This window comes from Galleria mellonella, unplaced genomic scaffold (genome assembly GCF_026898425.1).
Source record: "Galleria mellonella isolate WM207_F2 unplaced genomic scaffold, CSIRO_AGI_GalMel_v1 utg54, whole genome shotgun sequence".
NCBI lineage: Eukaryota > Metazoa > Arthropoda > Insecta > Lepidoptera > Pyralidae > Galleria > Galleria mellonella.
This window is the reverse complement of record NW_026442114.1, coordinates 986,664-1,007,856: the sequence shown is the minus strand read 5'-3', so window position 1 is coordinate 1,007,856 and position 21,193 is coordinate 986,664. Positions and strand designations below refer to the sequence as shown.

At 32.2% G+C, this 21,193-nt stretch overlaps 1 protein-coding gene across 1 annotated transcript in view; it reads right to left on the bottom strand.

Annotated features, from left to right (window-relative positions):
* LOC113513854 (uncharacterized) overlaps nt 1-21,193 on the bottom strand; it is a 99,436-nt gene that overhangs the window by 29,797 nt on the left and 48,446 nt on the right. The window contains exons 3-5 of the mRNA XM_052898827.1: nt 15,311-15,411; nt 2,198-2,406; nt 1,515-1,655 (exon numbers count right to left, since the gene is read on the bottom strand). Coding sequence (XP_052754787.1) covers nt 1,515-1,655; nt 2,198-2,406; nt 15,311-15,411 — 451 coding nt within the window. The remainder of the gene's footprint in view (nt 1-1,514; nt 1,656-2,197; nt 2,407-15,310; nt 15,412-21,193) is intronic.

The following is a 21,193-nucleotide window of genomic DNA, read 5'->3' as shown; positions in this document are numbered from 1 at the left end:
GTATTTAGTTCTGATTTATTTTAGTTCAAATGCCCACTAATAATGTCTATATAAATTTTTTTGGATTTGGAAGATACATTTTTCAACTTTGAATTTATTTCCGAAAATAGTTATTAATCTTACTAAAATTTGTGAAGATGTATGGTTGGATGTTTGTTACTCTATTACACAAATACTACTTAAAACATTCGAACGAAATCTGGAACACAATTATATTATTTCTAGACTTAACCTATAGGATACTTTATACATTTATTCAAGTAGGAAATTTGTGGATTTAATATTATTTAAGGTGATAAGAATAAAGTTTACAGAAGCTGTTACAAAAAAGCAGAAAATATCACTTTCCTATAAAAAAATTACTCATACCCCTTATTTCTATTCGCGTAAAATAATTTATTCTATAGTTTAAGATCTGAAACGCAAGCCACACAGAAGTCCAAATGGGAGCTTAGAACCAGCTGTTTGAAAATTACAAATTCCAACCGTGTCTAGTATTTACTTCGCTGTCATATTCACCAGGAAACAACGGAACAACGACGAAAACAGCATACGACATTGTAGATAACATGTAAAATGATGCGTATTTTATGTTATTAGCTAAATAATTAATCCACGTTAGCAACAATATTTATAATAACCAAAAATTGTCTTACAAAAAAATCGACGTCACCTGTGACACAACAAGTTACTATGACCTCAAAAATTGAACTATTGAACCCTTTTTGATAAAATTCAGATAAAATGAATTTCACAAATCGATTTAGAACTGACGGGGTTATGAGGTAACAAACATAAAAAAATACAAACAAATTGAGAACATCCTTAATTTTGCAATCGATTGAAAAGTATCTGATATTTTGATATATTTATTATTATTATATTCTCGGTTATCTGTTGATTGATTGCACAGGGACAACTAGTGTAAAAGAAATCTTTGAAAATGCCTTAAATGACAAAACTGGCTAGGTGTATATTACAATAGCCTTTTTTGCAAGAGTACAAGTGATTTTCCAATAATATCAATAAAATGTTATTATATTATTCTGCACCTTGTAAATTCTGCCTGGAAGAGATCGCTTTTAACTCTTTGTTTTGTTTTATGCAGCATATTCTTTTATGAATAGCTTACAACCTAGAAAGTAACATTTTTTCTATAGACACGAACAGCACTATGAAAATTATAAAATACAAGATGATTCTCAAGACAAAATCGGTATGTGTTGTAATTTCTGTGCACTAAGGTGTTATGTCATTATTTAAACCGAAATACAACTATGCATGCATAGCTGTTTTATTGCGGAAATACAAATTAGAGAGATGTACCCACGGAGCCGTCTTTTTTTTTTGTCTTCCAGTAATATTTGCTTCGGCTGTAATCTTTTAGAGAGAACAATGAAGAGAAACCATCTCTCTACTTATTTACGTCGTCGCTGTCATTAGTTTATAATTCAAACAATCCCGTCTCGATTTCTGTGTGGTTTGCACTTAAAAAACTTCAAATAAAGTTTTACCTTTACAATCGAAAGAGTTACAGGATCGTCCCTGATCTCCGTAACCCTCGCAGCTTGGTCTGGAACAATATCTTCGTCTCGTTTGCCTCCCACCTCCACAGGATCTACTGCACGCTCCCCACTCCCCCCACCCTGCCCAACCTGTAATGTAGATGGATGATATGTATTGTTCATAACAACTGCATTTCTAGAAAGTTCGTTTATGAGAAAAAAATTAAGCTACTTTCTTAAGGTTGTTAGGAAGTACTGCTTTGGTTAACAGCTTTATGTTATGCATTTATTATTATTATCATTAATAACATTCAACATAAGGTCGTATTTTGCATGAATTTCCGATGAGCATATGTCTTATGTCAGTTTTTTCCGAATATCAATATAATCACTCAATAGAATAAGAAAATTAATTATGTACTCAGACAAATTAATTAAACTTCTCAACAGCGATAAAAAAAAAAACAAAATTATTTACTAAACGATATTTCTAGAAAATGTTCAAGTATCAAAACATGTTATTATTGTACTCGTATTTGTGAAGTCGGTTGTTACATTACTTACATAATAAGTAAATACATTCTTTATACATGTAGGTACATGTACACAGCATATATTGTACACGATACATGATGTCTGTTTGGTCCAGAAAAAAAAGTGTTTCAAAAATAAAAAAAAAATGTATTACTAACCGACGGCATTCCAAATGGCAATGTCTACTCCTAGACTCCAGGGTACTGCAGCAGCAGTAGCTTCCAGCCATGGCCCGTCAGCTGGAGTCGTCTCCAAATCCACGGCTGGATCACTGACCCTTGAAAATACCACCAGCTCACTTTGAGATGGCGCCATACTCCAGTTGAAGCAGTCCCCAAGTTGAGGACTTATTTTTAAATTCACCTGCCTGTGGACAAACACAAATTGGATATAATATCTTAGATAGATTTTTTTTTTATAAGCTAATTACAAATCATATGGTCCGCCTGATGGTAAGAGTTAAACATCATAAAGATTTAGTAGTGTTAATTATAAAAAAATACATATTTTATATGCGTACAATTACTTCATTATTTTCATATTTTTTTTAATTATGTAATACCTTATACCTGGACAACGGGGGTGAGGTAGGGGGAAGGGATCGTTAGTAATGCAAACTACCAGTCCCATAGCTAACAATATATCGTGGTCTCCCTGGAAACCAACGTGCTGAATTCCAGCTGTATTCATCACGATGAGCTAACTGTCCCGCCTTTTCATTCTTACCTATCATCTCTCACTGGTACCTCGTCAGTGTATACTGTTAGCACAGACGATGTTATCATACCGTTATCATTAAAAAAAAATATCTAAATAACAACAGTCCTTTTTACCACAAAACTCTTTTTAATTTTTCGGACTACCGTTAATTAAAATAATAAATTTATTTTAGACTTTATTTAGTGCTACAAATAAATCAAACTCCTAAGATAATATTGTTCACAGAATACTAGAATATAAGTTTTAGGTATATTTTATAATATTTTTTATTTTTTTTAATTAATATCATAATTACCTATTATTTAAATTAATTACAATAACGCATTATTCATTTAGTTATTCATTGAAATAAAAAGAACCAATACTAAGTAAACTTAAAAATAAAACAAAAAGAACAAATACTGTTTTACGCAACGCACAAAGTTCTTTACCGACAAAGGCCTTGTATTTATAATGAAATTCAGTAGGTCGACAAAAGGTGCCCTCACATGTACTTTTAAACAATTGTTTTGCTAATTTATTTTTAAATTGCTTACATTCCACACGTGAATACCATTGTCACTAGCATTTTTATTTAATACATGATGACAATTTTATTTGTGCTTCATTTTTATTTCACGCGTGCGTACAAAATTAACATGTACCTATGTATTAAAAAAAAAGTGTATTGCTACTACTACTACTACTACGTATCATGTTAATTGATCTTAATACTCCTAATTTGATCTCTTTCTCTCTCTCTCTCTCTCTCTCTTTCTACAAATTGAATAAATTTGAAAGAATAAAGCATTTTTCAGACTAAGAACGTTTTTTTTTATACAACTTAGATTGGCAAACAAGCTGACGGCCCACCTGATGGAAAGTGGTAACCGTCGCCTATAGACATGAGCAGTACCATGAACATAACAGAGTATACTGTTACGCCCATGCTACCCCCCATGCGTTGTCATTCCTGAGGACTCAGGTGTTATTCCTCTGTACCCAGTAAATTCACGCCATATCCCACCCTTCAAACCGAAACACAGCCGTGCAAACACAACTGCTTCACAGTTGAAACACGAATGGGATAGAGGTACCCAAGCAATCGACTTTTGTACAAAGTCTCCCTCTGGTATAATAGAATATATTTCAGTAATATTTAGAGATTTTTTTTATCTGATTGTCGGTTTGTCAAACCGATTTATAAAACACAGGAAGATAGATAAAAAAATATTAAGATCTTAAACGAGATCAAATTTTAATCCCCTTAAGGGATAAGTCCGTCTATGTATATTTTGGTATAACCTAATATCTATGTTAAAAGTGAATGTATAAAGGCATATAAATAAATAAATATCATACGTTTTATTAATATTATTTATTTAATTTTAAATTAGTTTAGTTTACGAAAGTAGTCAATTTATAATGATCAATATCTAAACAAAAAAAGAAAATTCATATAACTTCACCATACATTATCAGATAATAAAAATATATTTGATCCAAAAATTAATCTAATTCCCGTCTCTTACGACTCCTATGGGAAAGTCAGGGGTGGCCCATTTTATGCCGGAACCACATAGAAATTTGTTAAAGTACAACATAATTTTAATATTTTTTGTATATAACTTATAAAATATACTAGAAATATACATAAGACAAGTCTTTTCTTTTTTTCCCACGATAGTATGTAAAATTATAACGTAACCATATTACAAGTAATTTTTTTTCTTTTTGTAATAAAGAGAATGAAAGTCAAGTTCAATTAAATAAGATTAGATTAATTATAATATTTGAATGCAGACACTGAACTTTTTTACTTGTTACTTAAATAATAATCATAAAATTTAAATAAAAAATTATAGAAACAATAATTTCATTGTCTATAGCATTTACCATTAGTCCGTATTAAAGTGTAAAAGGACTACAAACGATTCCAATAATTTGCTTTTTGATCAAATTATCTTGTATTTGATATATTATCGTCGTAACAATCAAACATAATAATATCATTAAATCTATATTTATAATCAAAATATGTAATAGGCAGTAAAGGATATAATTTTGTATTTCATCATTAATGTACCGGGTTCGATACTCGATCTGGTCAATTAAAGAAACTTTTCCAAATTGACTCGGGTCTAAGCATTTTTATCATCTGATATCTAATAATACAGCATTTACAGTACTTTATCTCGAAGAACAAGTAACTGGTGTGAATGTATAATATTATTAAATTGAAAGTTAATTTGCATATTTAGTATAGACATAATATATTTATTTTTATTTTTATATATTTACATATTTCTCAAGTATTCATACGTTTCATACTAAAAATGTGAATAAATCATATTTAAAATCGATATTATTAGAATCATTTTAAGAAAGTATACTACTAATATTTATACACCATTATATAAAAATTTTATGAACTTATTATGTTTCTCGTTTCCGACAATTGTTTTGTCTTTATCCGAAAGTCTTTTTTAGAAGGAGTGTACGATGTTTTTGCATGACAGCAAAAAAAAATATGCAGTATTGTTTTCTCATTGTGATTAATTCTTGCAATTTATTTATTTACACTTTATTTCACCATTTATAGAATAGTAAATACATTTAACTATAATGAGAAATGATACAAAATGGCGGCCTTATCGCTAACCAATCTCTTCCAGACAACCTTTGGGTATAATTCTTGTAATTGTTTATATCTATAATAAGTTTACCAATTTAATGTTTTGGAGAAAATAATAAAGGGTGTCTATCTATTCTACTATCAAAATTAAACCATATTGTCATAGAAATATAGGTCGAAAACAGACAAAATACTTTGAGACTTCCGTACTAACTTAACACCTGGACGCTCAGTATTAGTCTGGTAGATTCAATATTTTTTTTTAATAAAAATGTTTAGTTTCAACAACAGAACACTCCTTTAAAAGGAAGCTAATGGTTTCGATTTCAAACTCTATTTTTTTTATATACAACTTAGAATGGCAAACAAGCTGACGGCCCACCTGATGGAAAATGGTACCCGTTGCCTATAGACATGAGCAATACCATGGACATAACAGAGTATACTATTTCGCCCATTATACCCCCCATGCGTTACCATTCCTGAGGACTCAGGTGTTATTCCTCTGCACCCAGTAAATTCACGCCATATCCCACCCTTCAAACCGAAACACAGTCATGCAAACACAACTGTTTCACACTGTATATGTATGATCCTCAAAAGTTTGCCCTTTAACATGTTACCGTCCCACTCATTCGCAGAATATTCGCGAACTCGTCAATAAAATTTACTTAATATACATTAGGCTCGGAATATTTCACATGTAACAAGAGAAATGTCATGTGATACGCAAAATCATACGTCACTCTAGCTACGTCGCTAACTATAATCTGCTACAAATCACTCTAAAGTAGATTTACAGATAGTCGTTACGTTTGGATTTATTCGTGAGTTATCGGCTGCATTGGAATAGCAGTGAAGTAAAATCGCAGCAGACGACCGACTAGACCATACGGAGCGAGTGAATAGAGACTTTATTACACTGTCATAAAAATCACAATTCATATTTTCCTTCTTATGTTTCATCTTATTACTTCAATAGCAAATAGTAGTGAGAACGATATAAAGTTATTACGAGCGAAAATCACTTATTGTGATTTGTCACAAGTTATATCACTGTGATTAAAAATAATATTACAATTTCACTAAATGATAAATAAATAATAGCAATAATTTTCATGCCTAATACGTGACTTACATTGAAAACTTCAGTGATACGAGTATAAAAAGGTCAAAGTTCATTTACTTTTGAGACTTGTTTTATTTAAATCACAAATTTATCAGTATTTCTAAGTGTCTTAAGTTGGCACTTACTACTGAGCAAGCATTAGAATGCTTGCTCAGTAAGTGCCAAAAAATACTCAATTAACTGTTAGAATTGAAATCGTCGTAGAAGGCGAATGAAAACCTTGAATTTTTTTCTGAGAGTTTTAGACCGTACTGTTTACTATATGAGAGATTAAATATGTCAATATATGTTTATATGTGTTTGTGTAATCCAAAAACTAATCTAGATAAGTAAACACTTAAGTATTATATTATTATGTAGATAGTAGGTATAACATTTGGCTGTTAACCAATCTGTTGAACATGTCAAAAACATATTGTAAGCTTATTTTGTGAAAGGCAGCGAAGCTATTATGTTTATGTAATATAAGACACTGTATCCGCCTAATATACTAATATTAGAAATGTGAAAATTTGTAAACTTGTTGGGGTATTTGTTACTTGTTGTCAGTCGTTAACTGTCTATTGCTGAACATAGCTTCTCCCATAAGGGAGTTTTGCCAGTAGTTGCTACGCTTGGCAGACGGGTTGGCAACCGCAGTTTGGCTTTTAATGATGTTTTAAGAGAGACGCTGCTGCCCATCCCTCCACCATAAGTTCTTTTACTTACATTTGTTACTTAATAACGTTTAAGCAACCGAACAGACTTGGATAAAATTTAATACTCAAATAGGTAATATCCTAATTAAAATAAAGGATACTGGTAAATGCGGATAACGCCACGATAGATAGTTAGTACTCTAAATATATAATAACTCAAATCTTTCCATGGATCCTCTGTACATTGTCTGTTGACTTCGATCGTTTTAAATTTAATTAATGACTAGAAGTTACTATTAAATTTTTAAATTCATCACTCTATTTTTGTTTTAAAATTAATAAAACTCTGTCTAACCCTATATTCACCATAAAGTTAACGTTTAAATTTAAATACTTTAATAGCATTATTAAATTTAATATTTATTTATTTTTGAATATTTAAAATATACACAAAACGATTAATATATTTGTTATGTTTATTTTTAAATAATTTTGAAGTTACGTCATTTCCTTTATCATAACACAAGACAATCATTTTAACTATAATTTGAAATGAAGTATTCTATTAATTGTAATATAATTATTTAAATGTGAAAGTTTGTAAGGATGGATGGATATTTGTTACTTTTTCAAACGAAAACTACTCATACAATTTAGAGTGGCAAACAAGCTGACGGCCCTATAGACATAAACAGTACCATGGACATAAAAGAGTATACTGTTTCGCCCATGATACCATCCATGCGTTGCCATTACTGAGAACTCAGGTGTTATTCCTCTGTACCCAGTAAATTCACGCCATATCGCCACCCTTCAAACCGAAACACAGCCATGCAAACACAACTGCTTCACGGTTGCAACACGAATGGAACAGAGGTACTTAAGCAAACGACATTTGTACGAAGTCTCCCTCTGGTACTACTATTTAAACAGAATTGAATAAAATTCGGCATATCTACAGGTTATATCCTAACTTAGTTCGGATTCACGCATGTCAAGCGGAGGGATACAGCCAGTTAAAGATTCGTTGGGAATTATTACTTTCTTGTTTAGTAAAATTAAATTAGTTTATTGAAAGCTAAACCGCTTACAATCCCTATTCTACGAAACATCATCTTCCTGTAACTGTGAATAGAGATAATCCCCTATGGAGTGAACCCGTTCTTAGCACGAGTTGGTAAATTATTAATTACACTACCAAATTGTCGGGCTAAACGGCTCAGCGCTTTAATAAACACCAACTTTATCTTGCTGAATGTTTAGAGTAATATTTAATTATAGATACGGGAAATGACATAGAGCAAATTACAATTTTAGCAATGGTATCGCGGTATGATCGTGACATAGAATAGGTAACCCCTTCTATTCCCATGGGTGTCGTAAGAGGCGACTTAGGTATTTAATAACTAAATGGTTGAAGGATGGGCAGTAGCAAACTTCTCAAAACATACTGTCCGATTGACCCACTGAAACTGCCGAATTTATCATGGGGAGTGTTCTGAGGAATTGTTCGGATTGATACCTGCTGCTGATTTTCACCACCGTACAACCCGCCATAAACTAAAGTTTCATCCCAATCATTTGGACGAGTGGCGGTCTTCCACCGTGCGTTTTTCAAGGCACTGTCTTCTACTCACAACCATTCTTTGGAATCAACTTCCAGCAGCAGTATTTCCGAACCGATACGACAACATAACTTTCAAGAAAAGAGTATATTCCTTTTTAAAAGGCCGGCAGCACACCTGCAATGCCGCTGGTGTTGTGGGTGATCATGGGCGGCGGTAGTCACATACCATCAGGTGAGCCACATGCTAGTTTGCACCCTGTGTTGTAAAAAAAAACATCACTAAAGCCTAATTGCGGTTGCCAATCCGTTTGCTAAGCGTGACAACTACTTGCATAATTCTTGCATACCTCACTGTTCAAGTCATTAAACACTGGAACACACTCCCGTTTGCCATAAGATCTACCCTAAGCAAGCCAGCTTTTAAACACAAATTGCGCACCTAGTTTTTAGAAAAATAACTTTCCCTTTAAACTTCTCCTGCTGGTTACTCTGTTTGAATCACAGATTACTATTTGTTCTTCTATTGCAGTTGTTTTATTTAATTGTTTTATATAGTAATATTTTATGTATTTATATATGTATATATTTATTTATTTAATATATTATATGTATATTTATACTACTCGTATATGAATTTATCAAGTATTGCTTTATTTTCCCTCTATTCAAATATGCACTGTCTACGTATTTCTCGATTTGTCCAATGGTTAACTGGTAGAGAATACCGTCAGGTGATAAGTCCACCAAATGTACATAGAATTTTAATGTGCATTAAAGTTTAAATGAATAAATAATCTCCCTTATGTGGGAAACCTATAATCAGCAGACAATTAACAGCTGATATAATGTTAAGGAGTTTAGCTTTAAACTTAATGCTTACTAATAACTAACTTAGTAATATAATAAAATTATATCTAGACCATATTTGTTCTAGGTTCATGCAAAAATACTGCACCAAATTGGATGTGATTTTCACATTGTGTTTCTGAAGGCCTGACTTAAAAATGATACGCTATCTAGAAGTTGTCTCTTTAACTGTTTATCCTACATCTAAAATTCACGCGTACGAAGCAGCGGGCAACAAATTAGTTGTTGTTTTAAATGGTATAATCTTATCCATCCCATCTAGTACGTGTATACTGGGGGGAAAGGGATTGTTAATAATGGTGACTGAGAATCCCATTGCTAGCAATATACCCAACTAGATCGACCTCCACGCGGTTCCCCCTGGAAACTATCATGGTTAATTCCTGATAAATTCATCAAGATGGGCTAACTGGCCTGTTTTCATTCTCATCTATCACCCTTCACTGGTGCTCCGCCAGCGTATCCCGTTAGCGCAGGCGGGGTTACCATACCATTTTCACCCATCAAAAAAAAACTGCTGTTTCCAACCTGCCTGCCACGCATGGTAACTACTGGCAAAATTCCCCTTATATAGAAGGCTTACATACAGCGGTGGACAATTAACGGCTGATCTGATGATATATACAGGTGGAGTACTGCAGTATCAGTATTGCCTATGAGAAATATGGTACCACATTGTACTCTAAATAGATATTGTACTATACACATAGTTGCAAAGTATACGACATGAGCTTGCACATTCCTATCACGCAGTACTTTTGCTGGGAAAATTTAATTACACGGATCGCGATCTTCCAAACTTGGTGCTTTTAATTGAGTTCCGTACTAATCTTTAGCTTGCCTCCACAAAGTAATGCGGTGGAGCGCAAGGCAGGGACTGCAAGCGTCTACCTTGACTGATCGTAATTGTACTTGATAATATGATTGATTGCGTACCACAAGAATGAAGAAAGCTGAAATCGATTGTGGTGAAAGTTGTTATTTTAATTTAAAAACTAAATTACTTGACTGACTTTGATGAAATTTCTATGGAAGCAATCTATAAGAATATTCTTTCAGATAAAGAAATATTTTTCCTTATCCGATTTATAACTGAGGAAGTTATGAGGCAAAACATGAGAAAAGAAATGCTTTGATAAATTGTTTGCAAACAAATATACTAACTTTATAAAATTAACTTAAAAAACCTATAATAAACTAAAAGATAACAATGTGATATTATTAGCACAGTTTGTTATATTTGACAATATAGACAATAAAAGCAATCTCGCACATTGTTGCTATCGTTTCTAACTTGGGGTCTAGTCATAAAAGTTGTGCGTGTTTCCAACACTTCTCGGACAAACTTCAGCACTTTCAATACCTCCACTATGGGTTTTAGTTAGTTTGTTTTGTTAACCGTTTTATCGCAGGACACGATAGAGGCCTAGCATAATATTGTTTTTTTGTTCCATAACATATAATTATAATTAATAGCTATTCTACTTGCATTTTTCACTGATTTTTGCTCTCAAACAAATGTAGATGATATCAAGGAACATTCATCAGATTTTAAGTTAGATCCTCAGAAATATAGTTGTGGAAACTATACCAAATTTAGCGCAGTAGTCTTTGCGTAATTGCGAAACAAATATACAGATAAAGAAAATTATAAAAAAAAAATCATTATTTTATCTTCTGATGATCTTGTTGGGACATTTTATATTTTTTTAAATATCTTCTATGTACAGACACCTCATGCAAAGTATATTTCAACGGACGACTTTTATACAAAGTTTTTTTTGGTGTAATACGATGTCTTCACCAATTGATATTTCTTTTAACAATAGAGAGAATTTGATTCTATTTCAATTTAGAATCATCAAAAATTTACATTAATGATTATTGTAGCTGATATTGATGCTCTTTGTCACTTTAGGTTTGTTGGAATAGAATTCTTGTAGAATTAAGCTCGGCTTTGTATATTTACTTTCCACTGCCATCTTTCTGTGTATTTTACTAGCATGCACAATAAAGTATAAATAAATAAATAAACTTATCGATTAAAGTCACAACTCTATGAAACAAAATCCTAAATTATTCGAACGGTCATATTTCAAACTGAAGGATGGGTCAACCCGAGAGGTAGTCCTATTACAATAGGGTATGTAAACTTTTCTCCAAATTGGACTAAAATTTGTTTTTTTTTTTATCTAAATTAATATTCTAAAAAGGATTTTTTTTGTTGTATATTATGACTATAATTTATGTAGTATATAAATATTAATCATCATAATTATTCATCATCATCATCTTCCTACCCTTATCTCAATCATTTGGGGTCGGAGTAATATGATTTTTATCCATATTACAAAAAGATTTGGTTTTTAGTTTTACGACCGGCTACCTGTCTGACGTCAACCCTCTTTGGGAATATATATATATATATATATATATATATATATATATATATATATTTTACTTATATACTTTGGGAATATATATATATATATATATATATATATATATATATATATATATATATATATATATCATCATAATTATTATCTCAGCCATTTTCCGTCCACTGCTAGACATAGACTTCCGCTATAGACTGCAATAAAGAACGATCCTGAGCCTACTGCATCAATAAGCATACAACTTAGAATAGCAAACAAGCTAACGGCCCACCTGATGGAAATTGGTAACCGTCGCCTATAGACATGAGCAGTACCATGGACATAACAGAGTATACTGTTTCACCCATGATACCTCCCATGCGTTACCATTCCTGAGGACTCAGGTGTTATTCCTCTGTACCCTTTAAATTCACTCCATATCCCACCCTTCAAACCGAAACACAGCCATGCAAACACAACTGCTTCACGGTTGAAACACGAATGGGACAGAGGTACCCAAGCAATGGAATTTTGTATAAAGTCTCCCTCTGGTACGATATACGATTAATAAAATATACTATATTTTACTACCTGATATTGTAGCTTTTTATATATTACATATACTCTTAATTGTACTCGTAAAAAAAAAAGTTGCAGCGATTAGTTTAACAAACTCATTAGCAAGGGCTTATTTCTAAAAGCGATCTCTACCAGCCAACCCAGTGCAATGAAAGAAAAATACTTAGTTGGTAATCTAGTGCACGACAGATATAAGAAAAAGAACTTAGCGTAAATACAATATAAATAGAATATATAAATAGAATAAAATAAACATACATAAATTGTAAATAAATATATGTATATGCACAAAAACATAATAAATAATAATATGAGAAATTGATGAATATGGATGAAGCGAAAGAGGCTTGTTTGAATCGAAGCATTTAGTGTTATATAGTTTCTGCCTACCCTGTTGGGACACAGGAGGCGTGACAGATATGTATGTAATAATATATATACATATACAATACATATATAAGTAAATACATAGTATTAAGTATTATTAGTTAAAAAAACTGCAACCTTTTTAAGCTTTTTGTAGGTGAAACTTTTTTTAAATCAGTAAATTGGTGAGATTTAAGTTCAAAAGAAAAAAAACAACAAAACTTTCCTCTTTGAATGATGAAGAGCATTTCATGTTAAAGAAATTACTTTATAATATAGTATTAATTTAGATAAGACAGACTGTGACGACATGACTATGACGATATCTCAATTCGACCTCTGTAATACATACACTGTGACATAGAAAAATTTTATAACTTGAAAACTCGTTAAATTGACTAGCTGCTATGACTTGTTAGTCACTTCTGAATTATTATAAGACTAGCTGAAGCCCGTGTCTTTGTCCGCGTACTATTTGTTACTCCTGTTTAGTATGTATCGATGTATGTACCTACCTATTTATAATGTCTGGGAATTACTGGGCAAAGATTAATAAATGACGTGTCGTTCTCACTCTTTGCCTTAGGTCAAAATGACTTTATTTGAGTAGATTTTGTATTAAGCTGCATAATTTACTACAGTATTTTAATACCTAAATTTTCCGTGATTAAAAGTAATTAAAATGTTGACCGGGGATGTGTCACTATATATGTATGTATAATATGTAAGGCAACACTATGCAAAAATTCATTAAATCGGTCCAACAGTTTCGGAGATTAAAATTTGAAAAAATTTGCATTAGTTCTATTTCACTTCGAACATACTCCTGACTAGGTTTTTAGGGTCTTTTTTTCTATGTACAGACATTCGACCTCTACAGTTTTATTATATGTATAGATGAATGTGACGACGGAGCTATTACAAATTCCCAATTTGACTCTATAAGTGAGTCACAGTGACACAGAAAAAATTCGTATATTAAACGCGTTCAAGTTTTCGATGGTGCTAAAGTGCCCGTCATGTCTCGTGACGAGTTTCACGAGCACCAAAGGGATGACAAGTCATTCCTGTGAGTTTATACACTTCAAGAAATGCGAGATGTCTAGTTATGATAACGTCTACCTTAATATGTTAAAATTCGTATAAATACGAGAAACTTAGGATGTGACATTTGTACTTAAGATGTTACCTACGTTACGTTAAGCCTACATTTTATTATTTACTTTTCAATATTTTTTTCCTTAAATAGTATATTCATATATATATATATAAATACTCAGATTGTGAAATCTTCCTGTCGAGATTTTTCCCTAGAGACTACAGCATTGGGTTCTTTAAAATGGGCGTAATAAGGTTTCTTAAGGGTTGGCAACGCACGTACGATATATCTGGTGTTACAGGCATCCATAGGCTACAGTAACGTTGTTTAAAAATATTATAATAAAAAAAAATTCAAACAATTTATAATTGGGCTTTTTAAATTTACTTTTCACTGTACGAGTAATAAATAGGTATTAAGTATCACGGGAAAATTATATATTTTAAAAATATTATTTTAATCATTAAAAAAGTATTATATTTTACGAAATCAGGTGTTATTTTGTGGAAGTCCATATTACTATACCATATCACTTCTCACAAATATTTACTGTATTTGTATTATTTCTCTTTTTACTTGGTGCAATAAAATGTAAATAAATAAATAAACACTAGTCATTTGATTAGAATTATCTTGTTTAATTCCGATACCATTAGTACGCGCGTGAATACTAACACGCGAAGATGCCGAACGGTTAACACTGGGCTTCGAGCAGCGATCTAATAATTTTCTTTAAGCTGCCTCGTTTAAAGGTAAAACACGTGACGCAAAACGTACATGAACAAAATAGCAATCGGGAATTGATGACTAACGTGGAAGATTGTGGAACTCCTGATAGTGGTAGTGGCGGTCAATCTTCGAGTATTGACAGTCACATACATACTAATGGTAACGGAATTAAACAAAATAATTCTAATGAAATAAATTTTTGTATGTTTTATTGCGAAGTTACTAAGTGTAACCTGAAACTTTGCTTGACTAAAATTACAGGATTCAATCATACATATATAACACATATACCTCGAGAATAGCAATGCATTTGCATTTTCAATGCATGAATAGCAAGGCCCCTATAGGTGTCATCGTATATTTTGTAATGTTCGTGATGCTACTTAATTATTTATATTTATAATAAGTTTACTATTGTAATCTTTTGGAGGAAACAATAAATAGTATCTATCTATCTATCTACTCGTATTCATGTCTATAGAGGATGGTTACTTTAACTCAGATGAGAAAATAACAAAACATTAAACTTCCGTCCGCTAGATGGTGTTAGTATAAAACAATTGTGTTGCAAGGAGCGTGACTCACCTGTCGGTAGTGTTGTACGGTGAACCGGAATATTGACTTATTGACGCTAATTCCACACCTCCTCTGTATATCGACACTAGCGCCAAATCTAGTGTTTTACTCTGTAATAATAAAAAAGCAAAGTTAATTATACAATTAATTCGAAAACTTATTTAATGAATAACACACAGTTATTATAAGGGTTCCGTAACAAAATGGTACAAAGGAAAACTTATAATACGGCGTTGTCCGTTCGTCTGTTAATTTGTTACAGTGCTATATAATGTAGTAACAATGCGGCTCGGCTTCGCATAGATAGATAGAAAGTTCGAAAATAATATACACAGTCTATGTTACTCTCTAATTATATAGCTTTCTATAGGTGAAAAACTTTTAAAGTCGCTTGAGTAGTTTTTGAGTTTATCTTTTACAGACAAACAACCAAATTTTTCTTCTTTACAATTATTAGTATAACCAAATGCTATATACCTTTTTGAAATTTAAATTTCATACCTATTTTGAAAAGGAAATACTTTTAGTATTTTCTTTTTTTAATTTGTGTATTAATATAATTCTAGTAATATTATAAATGTCAAAGTTTGTAAAAATGTTTGCATTTTTAGACGTTTGTTACTTAATTACGCTATATCTTATTTATATCTTAACTTAATAAAAAAAATTGTGAGAAAACCTCGGTAAATAATTTGTTGCATTAGTAGTTATATTGTATTATACTTAATATAATATAACTGTCATATTATATTTTTCTAAGGCTACAGAGAAACAAATTCGAACAATAATAAATGATGTATTTCTTTGTATTTCCAATTTATGATACAAAAATAATATCTACGTGATTTCTTTTAACCAATCAATACTACTTTGCATTATTTATTCTTTTGTTTTACAAACACGATGTTGACAAACACGAATAACTTTGTACTCACGTTTATGAATATAAATAGGCATATCTACGAATCCTTTGTCATGTTAATACACATTCTAGAATTGGATGATTGATTGAATATTATTTTGAAATTAATTCGACATTTGTCTTCGAAAAGAAAGTTAGCAATTTCGGTTATACGATTACATCACTAACGTTGAGACGTTTTCCTCATTCTTTTTGCTATTTCCATGTTAACGATAAAGGAAGCTACTTTTTATTACTTTTAAATCGATATCGACGTTTTTATCAAAGGTACATTGTAAACAGTTGTACAACACTATTAATATTCATTTATTTTATTGTGATGTTACTTTTAAATGGTTACATGGATTCAGTTACCAGTTATGATAGGGACAGTGCTAACTCTTATGTTTATTTACTCTGTGTAACTAATACTACCGCATAGAATTATCTGGATTTTTTTTTATTGGTAGAAAATGGAATACTAATCTCGCCTGCACTAACGGGTATCCCGTTAGTGCATCGATCACCCTTCGCTGGCGGGGTACCAGTGAAGGGTGATCGATGAGGATGAAAACAGGCCAGTTAGCCCATCATGATGAATTCATCAGGAATTAATCATGATAGTTTCCAGGGAGAGCCGCGAGAAGGTCGACCTGGTTGGGTCGCTATATTGCTAGCAATGGGATTCTCAATCTCCATTACTAACAATCCCTTTCCCCCAGAATTATCTGGATTACATGAAGATGTACGCATATCTTGTCATAATTGCCCACCAAACTTACATATCTATTAGCTGTTATTTGCGACTTCGTGGGCTAATTCATTGGCGGGATAAAAAAGTAGCTTACGTCTTTCTGCTATACAGTACATTACAGTAATTTCATAGTGCTTTGTTATATGAAAGTTACTTTTTAATTGTAACCATAACGTAACAAACAAGACAGTTACTTTCATATTTTTAATACCAGTAAAGATGTGTTTTTTCGTTAAGTAAAAACAAACTAATTTAATCAACAAAATCTAGCAGGGCCTGCTAAAGATCTGGATCCCAGACTAACTCGACTTTGAATCTAAATATCCTTCCCGCATACTAATAATCTACATTACAACAAACATCGTTAAAACATTTACAAGAAATACCTATTCTCTACTTTAATGAAAAGTTAATGAAGGTAACCAAGTTTTATTCGAGTTTATCACAAGTTTAATTCTTTAAATGAAATTAGTAACAAATTAGTACATACTATCAATTAATGGAGTTTTGATTTTCATAAGATAGTCTACTAATGTCAATAGTGACATCAGCAAACTTTCTTATCATAATTATCATCATATCAGCCTTTAACTGTCCACTGTTAAACAATATGCCTTCCCTTGGGAGGTTTTGCTAGTAGTTGCCACGTTTGGCAGACGGATTGACAACCGCAGTTAGGTTTTAGAGATTTTTAAGAGGGACGCTGGTGCCCATCCCTCACACTTCCTTAGTCGCCTCTTACGACATCTACGGAAAACGAGGTAGCATATTTCATACTGGGACCATACGCCCAAGAATTTTTTATAGCCGGGTTAGATTATTCATTTGTTTACATTTTCATTAACTATACCATACTTGATTTACATGAAACTCCCCTCCCGCTATATTACGGACATTATAGAATACCCCTCAACTTATTAGCTACATATTCAAAACTCAAGGGTAACTTTGGAAGATAAACAATAGAAAGTTAAACCGTCTGTTGGTTTACACAGCTTACCTTCCATTTAGTAGGTTAGTTAGTGTAATGTATTACAATTTTCATGTACGTCGGATTGAGTTTGACTCGAAAACCTGTACGTACTTATGCGAAGTAATTTATGAGAAAGAGAATAAAAAAAATATAGTTTTTTTTTTTTTAATAATAATAAATATTAAACAAAAATGTACAGATGCAATTACCAGATGTATATCATTACATATTGATTTACAGTAAGTGAACAAAAGTCGATTGCATGGGTACCTCTGTCCCATTCGTGTTTCTACCGTGAAGCAGTTGTGTTTGCATGGCTGTGTTTCGGTTTGAACGGTGGGATATAGCGTGAATTTACAGGGTACAGAGGAATAACATCTGAGTCTTCATGAATGGCAACGCATGGGGGGTATCTTGGTCGAAACAGTATACTCTGTTATGTCCATGGTATTGCTCATGTCTATAGGCTGTATGTATATAGCATACGACCCACCTGATGGTAAGTGGTTACCATAGCCTATGAACACCTGCACTACCAGAGGTATTACGCGTGCATTGCCGACCCTGAAGAAACCTCTTTACCCCCCCTTTGAAAAACCCCATGCTGTAGTCTCTTGGGAAAACCTCGCCAGGGAGCTCATTCCACAACCTGAGTATTCATGGCATCTCTGAAACCGCGCAGTACGCGACCATTGAGGCTGTAGGACATGAGGATGAACTCCCTGTCGATGGCAAGCCGTACGATGGTAGAAAGTGGCTGTGGGTATCATATTGAACAATTCCTCTGAGTACAATCCACTGTACAGGCGGTAGAACACGCAGAGTGAGGCAAAATCTCTGAACCCTATATTAGCACATAGAATACTATATGTATTGATTCACGCGGGTGAAGCTGCGAGATATAGTTAGTATTTTCTAAAAATAATTTCCGAAAGAATCTACATCATTTCCATAAGAATATACACATATAAAAACATAGACATATTTAAAAAATCACCCTTTTATTTGAAGTCGCTTAAAAGTTGGTTGATGCACTTGATGAAAAGTAACAATACCTATAGATATTAATACTAAACGTAGATACAAAATGCACATTAACGCCCATGGTATCTGGCTTTACTAAGGTGTAATACCTATGCAGTGTGGTAATAAATCTAAATAAGTTTCGTGCTGCAAAGTTTCGATTTTACATATAAAAGATATATATTCTACATTTGAAATACAAATATTTCTAGACAAGTTAAGAAGATTCCACATTCTAAATTCAAATATTTCAAATTTAATTTATCTTTGAAAAACAAATCTATTCTTTCCATTTATGTATTTTTCATTTTAAAATAAGAATAGCGTGATTAATATTATGAAACAACTGAATTCTTTTTCACGGGACAAAATCTACTCATTTGTCATTCGAAGCAGTGAAAAAAATCAATTTATCATAATTTTCTTTCTTACCTAACTACCTAATCCTTAATTACTTCTTACCTAACTTTATAAAGCACTTCTTTCCAATTTTCTGAACAACCTGTAAGCAGTGCGTAACATCTATTAAGCTGTAGTAACCATTACTCACACAAAGCCTTTTTCCACAAAGAAAACAATTTTCGATATAAGCTCATTTAGCCTGTGTGGGCAAATTGCCTAATTACATCGCTAGCATTGTGTTGCGACCCGATCTCATTTTTCTAGCATAACGTGCCAAGAATTACATGATAACAATTTAGTGTTTCCATTACAAAAATAAAGCCTCTCATAAAATTCATAAAACCTTAATGCTGTAAGACAGTACAGTACTAAGAATCGATTAATATTAATTAATCCTGCTAAGAAAAAATAATACATATGTATAAATAAAAAATAAACGTATGAATGTTTATATATATGTAGGAATTGAATAATAAAAAGATGCGTAAAATGAAACTAAACGAGGAGAGAATGAGAGGTACAGAGCGAAAGGGACAAAGAAAGAGATACTAGGAACGACGTGAGGATAACAAAAACGAAATGTGTATGCGAATGTTATAAAATTAAATTTAAATTAATTACAAGTGAAAACTGTGGAAGAACGTTAAAAAAATATACTTTATCAAATACTGTGTATTCATTTCATTCTTTCCCTCATTTAGCGGCTTATTTCTTGCGCTGATATACATCAGTAGGTACGTTGCACCGGCAAGAAACACGTGCAAAATGTAATGGCAGACGACAATAAAACTGAAAAAGAAGCGTTATACTTGCGAGTAAACACATACGACGCAGTTTACAAAATTATAAAGTTCAACGGTAAAAACAACACTTATCTATTTTCAAATTGGGCCCAACTGTAATAGACAACGTCGAGATATTTGGATAGACTCCTCAACAAAAGCTAATTATAGCAAGACATTTTACTTACAGGTATCGCAAAATTATGGCTTAGTAAAAAGTGCATAAGTGTTACGAAGAGCTAAAGAGTTCAGTGTAAAAATAATTATAGGAAACAACAAATTGAAAGAGATACATGAAATGATGGCAGGTAGAAAAAAATCTAATGAATCTTATTTACAATATACTGATTTAAAGAAATGGGTCGGAGAGCAAAATTTTCAGATTACTATCTATCCAGGATCCATTCAATATATAATAGATGGTGTGTGATGTAGATATAATAGATCATGTGTTTCCGACATAGAATGTGCCACCCTCTCCTTTTTCATGGGTGTCGTAAGAGGAAACTTAATAGTCGTAGAATGAACAGCAGCACTCTCAAATTTCGCGAAAGCCTAACTGTATATTTAACGGTGGACAGACAACTACTGAAATAATGATAATGATTCCATACAACGAAGTCAGTAAAGCTATGTTTTAGGGTACTACAAACTACACCGTTTGAAAAGATTCAGACAAGTTAAAAATTATCAAGTTCATAAGAAATACACACCATCCAACCGACAATGCTACTACTGCAGTGGAAGCATCTGACATCTGGAAAGCATTTTACTCTATTGGAATATCCCACAGAATAAAATGCTTCAAATGTGGCCATATTAGATAAAAATATAACGCAAACGCAGGCACGGTGAATGCAAGATCAATATCAAACTCAAAAACAACAAACGAACGGCGAACGATGAACGAAGTCCAACAGAGGAAGCCGAGAGAATCAAGAGGAAACAAAAATGAGCAGGTTTCCATTTTGGTTGAACTTCTTTATGTTTATTAGGTTATAACTCCATAATATAAACCAATTTGGAAAATTCTTATTTATATTTACAAAATGGTTTT